This window comes from Clinocottus analis, unplaced genomic scaffold (assembly GCF_023055335.1).
Source record: "Clinocottus analis isolate CAN_PGR_092001 unplaced genomic scaffold, fCliAna1.0.p SCAF_11, whole genome shotgun sequence".
NCBI lineage: Eukaryota > Metazoa > Chordata > Actinopteri > Perciformes > Cottidae > Clinocottus > Clinocottus analis.
In genome coordinates, this window is record NW_027175832.1 from 635223 (window position 1) to 646298 (window position 11076).

General features: G+C 46.8%; 1 protein-coding gene across 2 annotated transcripts; it reads right to left on the bottom strand.

Annotated features, from left to right (window-relative positions):
* Window positions 1–1119: 1119 nt before the first annotated feature.
* On the bottom strand, window positions 1120–10555 carry si:ch211-13f8.1 (uncharacterized protein KIAA1614). 2 transcript variants are annotated; one of them, XM_068571524.1, is made up of 11 exons: window positions 10254–10294; window positions 9775–9915; window positions 8456–9693; window positions 7325–7391; window positions 5974–6126; window positions 4312–5462; window positions 3476–3617; window positions 2919–3138; window positions 2373–2485; window positions 2082–2272; window positions 1120–1644 (listed from the first exon to the last, which is right to left on the bottom strand). In XM_068571524.1, exons 3-11 carry the CDS (start codon window positions 9657–9659, stop codon window positions 1451–1453), a joined length of 3435 nt encoding a protein of 1144 aa, XP_068427625.1. In that variant the 5' UTR covers window positions 9660–9693; window positions 9775–9915; window positions 10254–10294; the 3' UTR covers window positions 1120–1450. The 2 variants fall into 2 exon arrangements, with proteins under 2 accessions (XP_068427625.1, XP_068427626.1); XM_068571525.1 differs by lacking the exons at window positions 9775–9915; window positions 10254–10294 and adding an exon at window positions 10378–10555.
* Between the last annotated feature and the right edge of the window lie 521 nt (window positions 10556–11076).

Here is an 11076-nt window from a genome sequence, read left to right on the forward strand (position 1 = left end):
TTCTCCACGCGCGTTTTCTCCTCTTTCAGTCCAATACAGGTCTGAATTTAAATAATACAATTAGTCAGATAAAGTCGTGACGTGGCAAAACACAGCGCAAACTGCGCCATATATATATATATATATATATATATATATATATATATATATATATATATATATATATATATATATATATATATATATATATATAAGCCAGTGTTTGAACAAACATTACACTCGTCACGACCTTTCAACATCTGTTGAAGCAGAAGTCACGACCATCTTCCTGCATCCTGCTCAGCGTCACGTCATCTCTGGTTTATCAGCATGCAGGAAACCTTAATGGTGTCCAAGTGGTTGTTGTGGGAGCGCGTGGGTCCACGTGAATAATCTAAAATGTGCAAATCAATAAGCCTAATTGATTTAATTGTGACTCATTCAAGGGTTTTACTGTCAAATTAGGAAGATGATCCTAATTTATATTTTTGGAATACTCTGAATTGAAATGTTGCAAATATTCTCATGAATTAATTGAATAAATATATAATGTGTTGTTGTGTGCATAATTCATGAGTTACAAAAGTTAATAAAATATTTTTTATTCCAAAAAAAACAAGTCTGAGTTTCCTGCAGCGATGATACAGACACTTAACTGAAGGAAGGATCCTGCAGAGGCCCGAGGGAGAAACACCATGATCCATTAAACAACAAGCAGATAATTAATTGCTTTTATGTTGGAATGTAATTTGTGATGCGGTTGCAGTTCAGTGGAGGGCTTTATTTCCAATAAATAGCTCTTTAGTTTAGGGTCTCGTGGGCGAAGATTACATTTGTGGCACATCCTTCAACAAGTCAATCATCTGAAATAATCAATTAGGTCAATGGGAACATTTTAAACATGCAACAAAATATGATTTTACTCAAAGGTCATTCAGGGGGTCAAAATAAATCACAATTTGAACATGAGAAAAGTGGAGTTTTTTAATAGTCTCAAATACTAATAAATGCAGTCATCAAGTTTCTTTTACTCTTTAATGTAAATATAGTTGTAAGATTTGCTTCAAATGCAGATATGTTGTGAATAAAAGGATCCATATTCAACCATGTATAAAAAACATTTGCAGAAACAAGTTGTGATGAAGTTGATTTAGTATTTATAATTTTAAACATTTTATATTACAATATATACGCTATATTACAGCTAACTAGTGATGCTTTCTGCTACTGGATGTATTTCATGATAGAATTTGTATTTGGTTATTTTTTTGTCTTTGTCCTTGTGATCCAGATCCTTTGACGTGTCGTATTGTTGAACAGGAAATGAACCTCTTACCCAGAATCTCAGACGTAAAACTAAAACACACGCTGCGGATCGACCGGACGCTGCAGTTCAATCCGGTGTGTGTGCGCTGGTGGATTATAATCCACGGCGGCAGCAGAACTGGCTCCCTGCCAGCTCCAGCTCCCCTCAGCGCTGGTTGCGTCGGGCCGGGATGATCCGGAGAGAAGCGGTGCTTTCCCGGGTCATGAGCCGCGTCACGTGGTCCAGACTGAGTCCGGCCACCGCCTCTCCGTTCACCTGCAGGATTTCATCGCCGATGCCGAGCAGCCCGATGTAAGGGCCTTCTGCACCGCCATCGCCCACTTTCTCTACGTACACGCCTGGGGAGGAGACAAGGACATGCAAAGGTGAAGCAGTGGTTGGGAACGGAGGAGGAAATACAGAAATGTAAAGGAGAGAAACAGGTTGAAGCGGAAAAGGAGATAGAGGAGGCCTTTGTGCTCACTGAACCACAAAAAACACATAGCCCAACACACAATATTGTAATAAATAACATACAACAGCTTTACCGTTATTAAAGCATTGTATCTGATGATGTTTTTTGACACATTTAACAGTAAAAACTATTCATATCACAACGAGGACATTTCAATTCTATTCTCTTTGTCTTCTAATGTCTAATTCTGTCTCAGGATGAACACAAACCTCCTGCAGCGAGCAAAGGAACGGACGTCACCACTGACCCGCTAAACCATAAGTCCTCGTTTAAGATGGTACAAAGAGCATCTATATGACCACGTGGATGAAAACGAGTCACCTGTGTCCGGTCGCCCTTTGCCCCTTGAGATGACGAAACCAAAGGGACCATTCGGGGGTCTGACCAGCTCAAGGAGGAGGGTCCCATCAGGGAACGCCTGCGTGACCCGGCCCACCGGACGCGCAATCCTCGAGGTAAGAACGTCTTCAACGCTCAGGGCCCGGCGGAGATCCAGCTGAGGACTATCAGGGCTGCAACGGCAGACATTCATATCCAGCCATGAGACAAGGTACGGAGAAAATCACTGTTACTGTATTCATCTCTCCCACCACGATGCTGGACGCCGCTCACCTTGGTGCCAGGCCGTACGGTATATGCACCTCTCCCAGTATGGTGGAGCGCTCTGTTCTTCTCTCTAGACTCTGCACGGACGAGGCTTTGCGTAGTTGGGCCAGTGGCAGCACCTAGTGGCAAAGGAAGGGTACTGTCACAAACTGAGGTTTTCATATATTGGCAAAAATTCATCAGATTGGCTTTTAGGAGAGTAACGTTTTGGCTCTAAAACTGACAATGTTTGCACAGAATGCAAACGCAGGCTGTGATTGGCCGGTTCAGAAGGTTGTTTACATCTGCTGAGGCTTCCATCACAGCCGCCCGAAGGAAAAGAAGGACGGCGACCACAGGAAGCGGAAGAAAACAACCTGCAACGCAGCGTCCGCACAGGCAGACGGGTCACTGCAGGTTTAAAGACAAGCAGGATGTTTTCTCCCACATCTGATTCATGTGGTGAAATGAAACGATGGCAGAGCAGCACAGCAGTCCTGAACAAACTGTAATAATATTAATATTAATAACAACCAGAGCGAGGCATGAGAGCGGTCTGCTGCTGGTGCTCACCGTGTGCAGCGTTTGCAGCGAGGGCGTCCTCTGCATGCGGATGGCGGGCTGCGGCCTGCGCGTGGGGCTCGGGGAGGCGGAGCCGGCCCGCGGCGCCGTGGGCAGGCTGAGCTGCTCCATGCTGCTGGAGCGGCCGCCTTTCACCAGGCGACCGACGCTGTTCAGCCCGATGGAGGAGAAGAAGCGACGCAGGAAGAGCTTCGGCCGCCCGTCCAGCTTTCTGTGAAAGGAAAGTTCTACATTGATGTTTTTGTTCTTTACACTAATACAGACTCAAAATGTATTTTTGTCATTTTATTTCAGACTAAACCACAGATGAGAGAGGAACGGAAAAGCTCGCTCTGAAGGACTTTACGAGTGAGGGCGTGTCCACCAGAAGAGGGCAGGGTTGCCTCGCTGTTCACTCAATAGTTTAATAACTTCCTGTGGACTGTAGGTCAGCGTTTTAATCTTCTAACTGCGACCAATCTGGCACGCTCGAGCCCTTTTGGGAACAGCATGAAGGGGGCAAAGGATTTAATGTCTAAGCTACGACGGGCGTGGCCATCTTGGCTTACCTGGACCCGTCAGAGTTCTCCTCCCAGATGGCCTCAGCCCTCAGATGTTCTGCTCTCAGCAGCTCGGCTCTGAGGTCCTCGGCCCGAGACATGGCCGGGCCGCGCAGAGCGGGACGGCACTCTGGACCAGAACCCAGCTCACCTGGTGGGGAAGGAGTGGTGTCACAAATCCTTTTGCATTGCATTCTGTTCTGATTGGTTTTGTTCAATCCTATTCTTCTCTATTTTAAAGGAGATTATGAGAATTTAATAAACCAATTTCTCATTCTGTTTCATTCATTCTCTTCTGTTTTGTTCCATTTCCACTTCTTCTGTTCTACTGTTTGGTTTGCTCCGACTGGATTCTCTTCTATTTTCTTCGATTATGCAACATTTAAAATGAGAATATGTGAATTCCATCTCACAGATTTCAGCTTGTAATACCAGCTTGTTCTAATCCTCAGGGTCTCACTAGTGATGCGTCGTCTGATGACGAAGCACGAGGAACCGCTCAGCGTCTCTATGAGACCAACCGGGATGTCAACAGTTATTAACATAAAGAAAATGTTCCGGGAGTTTGATGACAGAGATTAAAGGAGCAGTATGTGACATGCAAACAATTATTATCTCTGTAAAGATATAGAGGATGATGCAGGACCTTTTAAAATGTTCTTAACAATACTTTTATTGGAGTATTGCTTGAGAAGAAAGTACTTCTTCTACCTCTAAACAGTAAATCCTCCCATCAGAAAGACAGAATCCTTCTATGTGGCGTGTAAATGTCAGAGACACTGAACTCTCCAACAAGCTTCCAGAGGAACTGAGATCTCTGTCTCTGTCGTGCAGCGACTACTCACCGGCTCCGTCTGGAGTCACATCCCAGAGTTCAGCAGCTTGCAGGTCGGAGGTGAGGCGGGCCGGGGAGTACCTCAGGGTGGAGGGCCTGATGCAGGGCGCGGGGCTGCTGGCTGCAGGGGCCCCTTGGCTTAAAGCCACTGCACACTCCCTCCTTGCATCTGGGGAGTCCAGCAGGGCAGAGTGTTGGGATCCTCCCTCGCCGCCCTGGCTCGAGGAAACCTGGAACTGAACCGTGGACGCAGCGGAGCGATTCCTCGAGCTGGACTTCAGCGCCGACTTTATCGGCAGCGACGGGGGAGGCGACTCTCTGGACCCGTCAGAGGCCTCCAACAAACGGGGCTCCAGAGCGACGGGGCTGTCCGGGGAGAAGGAAACCCCTCTGCTGGAGTTGACCCTGTTCCTGGGATTTGAGTTACGCCGCTGAGCCCAAGACGGACCGTACGGGCCGTGACCGGACTCCAGGCGACTTTCTCCTTTCCTGCTCCGTCTCCTGAGTTTCCCAAAGCCTGATGGTTTCCACCCTGAGTTGCTCTCTTTGTTCCCCCCCAGAACAAAAGCTCCTGCGAACGTGACGGTCAGAGGAGCTTTGGGACGAGTGCTGGCCTCCGGCTTGTTGTGAGCCACACAGCGAGGAGACACTTTTTCAGGCGGCTGTGGCTCCGGGTTCTTTGGCTCCGGCGGTGCCGAGACCGGCTGAGGCTCCTTGACGACGGAGCCACACGCTTCACATTTCTTCACCAGCACTATAATCTCTTTAATCACTGTCGTGGGTTCACCACCGACACCCACAGCGTCTTTCTTCTGTGGGGGAGGAAGAGAGACGCTTCGGTTGCTTCTGCTCCTCTCTGAACCGCTGCTGCTAGAATCCGTGTTACTTTCTTTGCTCTTGGACTTGGACGTGCCGGGCCTGCTGCGCTGTCTCAGTCTGTCCAAGTAGCGAGACTCTGCTTCTTTCTCCGACTCGTCCTCAAAGCGCACCCGTGTGGGGGAACAACCGTAGCGTCTGGATCGACCCCCTTGGTCCCCGGGGGAAGTGTCCTGGGTGGGAATGAGAAGGGGACCAGGAACAGCCGGAGCTGCATCTTCTTCTTTGGTTTGAACAGCTTTCTGCACTCGCGTCGGGGTTGGAGACTCGATGGGCTGCTTCCTTCTGCACGAAAAGACACAGAAGTGCATATTAAAGAACCACATCGTCAGACTGTAAGAGAGCTACTCTTGTGTTTTACTCATTTGTAAGTTGTTATCTTATGGAAGTGAAGCACAACTGAACATTTAAGTTCAGCCGTCAGCCCCGTTAGATAAAATACTTCTTCAAAAAAAGAGCTTTTTGGTTCACTGTGCAGTCTCTGATGCAGGATTTAATGCTAATGCTGCTAATTGTCCTGTAGATATGAAGCAATTACAGCAAACACAACTGTGTGATGTACACACCACTTCATGAGCAGAACCACAACAAACATTTTCTCATCTTGTTTTCTCAACATTGTCCGCTCAGTGTTTGAAATTAAAAAAGCTGCAACTGGTTTTCATCCAGCACAGACTGATGCATGCTCGTGCACAGACAACAGCACAAACACAAGTGGGACATTCGCAGCCTCCAACATCCTCCTTGTGAAGACGCCAAAGAGGTCACAGCCCACGTAAGTATGCGGTCAACTCACACGGCGGCTCTCTGGTCAGAATGAGAGCGTCTGCCGGGCCGATCGCTCTTCACGTGGTTGGATCGAGCCTTGAGTCGCGCTCGCTCCAGCAGGAGCTTGGCTTGCTCGTGTCTGGGGCTCAGAGGAAGCTCATCGCTGATGACAAGAAGTGACCTGACGACCAGCGGAAAGAAATGAGAAAATAAATGAGTGGTTTGCTGTAGCGAGGGGCCGGACAGCGAGAATGTGATGAAACAAGTTTATCTCGCCGTCAGTTTGAGTGAAATAAAACATTTGATGGAGTCTTTAAACGTGCAAAGCTCATTGTGTGTCGTGACATTCAGCAACATCGTATTCCCCGCGGATTGACTTAACACAGAGCGAGTGAATCAAGCTGCGTCCTCCTAAGCTGTTTTATGTAACGTCAGAGGGACGGGCGTGGCGCTGGCGGTGAGCAGCAGAGAAGCGTCATCCCTCCATCTCTCCTCATGCCCACAGATAAGCTGCTCTGCATTGTGCTTCATCTGTACTTGTCTTTATCCCCTGGCCCAGTGATAAAGATAGCATGATACACCATGTGGATTATCCTTGTAATGGCCTGAGTATGATTCATTCTTTCCTGGGTGTCAGGAGAAGAACATATTGTGTATAATAGATTACAGTCAAACACTGACAGACAGTATAAATAGTCTGTTCAGCTGCTTCATTCTGAAGTTATTAAGAATAATGACCAGAAGGTCCTGTGTAACTAAAGTAGCCTCTAAAATATAAAACATTAAATGATCAGATGAACTGAAGTAACTGAACAAAATCTTGGTTTTACTGCTCAGTTGCACGTTTAATGTAAATATCTGTTTATTATATATATTTTTATCTCTTAAAGTAAAATTCTGGAAGAAACTGTTTCACCTGTAAAGCATACGGTTATCAGACATTAATACATGTTAACTCAATCTGAACATGTGCAACATCAATAAACCCCTTTTGTTTGCTTAATCTCTTGTAACACAAACTATTATTTTAAAGATGCTTTGTCAATATAAATATAATTAAACACTTAAACTGTGACTAAAGTGTGTGAGTATGTTTTTGTTTTGTGTGACTAAGATGTTAAGACTTTATCTATTTTGGAAAGTATCACAGTTTGAAGATATCTCACAAAAGGAAGCTTTATTTTATCAACTTATTTTGGAAGTTTACTGTATTTGATATCCATAGTTCTTTATCAAAATATGAGGTTTGTATGATTTCTTTGTTTGAGCCATAACTTCAATTCAGGAAAAACAACAATCCTTAAGTGTAATATATGAGAAGAGGACAGACGTGTGTAGAGGTTGTGTGTCTGCTCATGGCGTCGCTCTGCATCGCTCACCTCAGATACGGTTCAAGTTCCTGAGCGAGGATGGAAGAGTCTGAGCTGCCCAACGCCTCGTGGGCCGCTGGGCGACATGAAACAGAGGAAAAGCATCACAGCAGATCGGACATGAATACAGATTTAAACGATTCTCAGGTTCTCAACAACAAAACACAGTTTTCCTGCCTTTGTTTCCTTCAACGTTTTGCTAGCACAGCCTCTACTGTAGGGTTCAGTTCTTATCAAGTGGACCATGTTGTGTGAAAAAAGAGCCATCAGCCATGATGTGACCCACAGGGACTTGTGGGTATTAATCATAATTGGGTCTTTGTATTATTGTAAGGATTTTCATAAACCTTCATACCATTAGATTCTGTGACGGTCTCATAGGTTATCCCTGACTGATCCTTAATGTCTGTCAGAAAAAACACACAGGTTATGCAACCGCTGAGAGGCGGATAACAGCCGATTCCCCAGAGACAAGAGGGAGAAATGACATGATCATCATTCAGCGATATGGATCGCACTGACTGTTGGTATCAACGCACGCAGGACAAACACACGTCATCACAAATACAAAGTGTGGTGAAATACATCATTACAAAGACATGCATTAGTGCACAGATAGAGATGCAGAAACAGGGACACTTCCCCCACCGCTCTGCTAATAATAGCAACAAACTCATGCACATCTGCACATCTGACATCTGTTCAACTCTGGGAATCCGCCAGGTTACAAACTGCATTTCTAAACTACATCCTCAGTAGACAGACAGGCTTTTCATCCAAGCAGATGAAATGTTGACATTATAAAAAAAAGGTTTGGGATGTTTTGGAGGGAAATAATATTTCTGAAGCACTGAGCTGAATTTCTCTGCCTCCACTGCAACAGAGCAGCTGACAGCAGTTAGCACACAAGAGACAGAAGAAGTCAAGAAACGATGACGGAGCCACTTGTTTAGGGAGGTCAAGATACCAGGATATGTTTTATTAATACAGATTCTTATGGAGCAGACATCAAAGTCTCCCTCAGAGGTTGTACTTCTATGGAATACGGTTCTTTCATCAACAAGCTCTCTCTCTCTCTCTTTTCGTGCAAAGTTTTTACACTTGACATTAAATCCATGCTCTATCCCTCGAGAGACCTACCTTTACAATCGCCTCCGCATGCCGTGTCTCCGTAGTAACTTTCCCCTCCGCTCTGCTCGCTCTCCTCCATAAAGTTTTGGGTTCTTTCCTTTAACTTAACATACGCTCTCCGCTTCAGCTTTGATTTCTCATCGGCAGAGAGCAGCCCGCTTTCTGATGACATGCTCTCTGAGCTGTCTGAACTGCCCAATTCTTTGGCGAGGTCAACAGCGTCTAACTCCTTCTGCTCACATCTGTCCAAGTAGCACTCCACGCTGTCCGAGTGTTTGAACTCTGAGGACGCGTCGCTGTCATCCACCGCGCTTGCGTCATCGCTCCGGGTGCCTGTTTCGGCCGGTCTTGAATACCTTTGAGGCTCCGCCGGTGCTTCTGTCTGAGCGTGGTCCTTCACAGGTAACGTGGAGGGTGTGACGTCGGGGCCGGCACCATTCAGAAGCAACGTTTCAGGGCGCACTACTCTCCAGAAGCCCTTGGGTGGTGCCCAGCGTCTGGTTGACGTGGAAGAGGAAATGGGAGCTGTTGGAGAAGCAGAGGTGGTGGCGGGAAGCGAGGAGAGCACAGGTAGAGGAGGAGGAGCAGCAGGAGGAGGAGATGGGTCATCCTTACTGCTGCTTGAGTTGTCGGACAGAAGACTCTCCTGGCTGGTGCCCTCCCCGAGCCCACAAGGCTGGCCGGTCAGAAAAGTGGCCCGGTCCTCGTTTCTCTCTGAGCTCTCGCCTTCAGCTTCCTGTCCCTCCTGGAAGCCCTGCTCTCCTCGCGCTTCAGCTGGAGGGCTGTGGATCTCGAAACTGACTTGCACCTCAACTTCCTCCTCTTCATCACTACTGCTGAAGGTCTTCGCAGTGCCCGATCGCCAGGAGGCGGCAGGCAGAGGCGGCTGCCCTTTTCCTCTCGGCCTCTGTCTGAGAAGGACTTCGGATGCAATCTGCCCGGCGGGACCGCTCGCTGAAACATCCGTGTCCAACCGGTCTCTTTCTTTCTCTCGATCTCTTCCCCTTGTCCTTCTCTGTGTGAGAGACTTCACCTTGGTTTGTAATGCGTGGACAGCAGAACTCTGAGGAGGAGGAAGTTGGGTGCTCAAAGATGCTGGGAACACGGGCTTGGGGACCGGGCCAGTGATGAGAGCCCAGTTGATGGGAATCCCAGTAGGTAAAGGGGAACTGGATTTTGGTAGGATATTATCAACCACCTTGTCTTCCTCCATTGGCCGGTCATGCACAGAAAAGTCCAGACGGATCCTATAGATAAAAAAAAAGATTTTTTTACAGAGGCACGTGGACAAACATATGTTTCCTGGATGTGTTGGACATCTCTGTTACCGGCTACTTTCTATCTGATGTGCCCGGTGAGGAGATGTGTAATGTGGATTCAGTCACGTTGACTTATCCACTGATTACTTTGCAGTGCACAGGATAATCCTTTAGAATGAGAATAAGCAACTGCTGCCTGCAACTGAGCCCCTGCAGAAATAAACAACATTATGAATGGCTGTTGTCAAGCAAAATCAACAATGGGCAGTGCAACTGTACACGTCCTCTGTAAACCAGCAGAGGGAACACGGTCTGCACTATGCAGCCTCCAGAATCTGACTTATTTGAAGATTTGGTGTCACAGAATTATCACTTACATTATGAACAAAGTAAGCTTCACAACACATTCTCTGAAGCCAGAGTTAAATATACAAACACACAGTGAATAGTGTACCCAGACATTAAGTGAATTTTGTGTCGTTTCAAAACACAGTTCCGGTGTTGAAAGTTATCATAAATTACGGTGCAACTGCACACATGTAAGTTACCTCTCGTTCTAAAACCTGCGGCAACCGTGCAGATATTGCAGCGCGCACCTCCGGGTCGGTCGCCAACATAAATAAGAAAACAACTTTCATATCCGGATTTAAAAAAAAACAGGAAACTAAATACCATCTCCCAGTGTTCCTCCAGATCGTGGCGACGTGCTCCCGCTCACTGTTTACACTGTCTGTGGTCCGCGCAGTGTCAGGAAAACCAGCAGCCTCTCAATCGTGATTGGTCCTGTAATCCCTTCAGAAATCAGTAGGATTAGACAAAAAAAATGGAATACAAAAATGCCTGCATTAATTTAGTCCTTTCCTCGCGAACCGAGTGGAGCTCTCTGTTGCGTAAGTGCAGTGCAGAGACACTGACTCCTGCACACATACACACACAAATAATGTCTTAAAGGGCTTCAGCCTGAATGCATTTCATATTTCAAAAATAACTGATTATTGATTAATTATTTTCTTTTTGTTTATTTATCAATACAGCTGTTTTCCCCGCTATGTTTATCCACGCGCAGGCGCTCTCTCTCTCTCTCTCTCTCTCTCTCTCTCTCTCTCTCTCTCTCTCTCTCTCTCTTTCTCTCTCTGTCTCTCACACGCACGCACGCACACACATGCGCTCGTGCACAGTCAGCCTAATTGGGACAACGTTCTACTTTCCAGATGTGATCACGCTGATCAAATGCTGCTCAGTTGTGTGTGTTGCGGGGTGCACGTGCGGCCCCGTGTCAGCAGGGGGCGCCATGAGCACACACACACACACAGACACGCGCGAGCAGACATGCACGCGCACATACACACGTCTTGCCCAGCTAGCTGTAAC

Excerpts from the sequence above, each read along its gene's own strand:
- si:ch211-13f8.1 (XM_068571525.1), bottom strand. The coding sequence starts at position 9,659 with ATGGAGGAAGACAAGGTGGTTGATAATATCCTACCAAAATCCAGTTCC. Across the intron at positions 3,618-4,311 it reads TGTGACTCCAGACGGAGCCG|GTGAGCTGGGTTCTGGTCCA; the intron begins GTGAGTAGTCGC and ends CTTCCCCACCAG. Across the intron at positions 2,486-2,918 it reads CGCTGCAAACGCTGCACACG|GTGCTGCCACTGGCCCAACT; the intron begins GTGAGCACCAGC and ends CTTTGCCACTAG.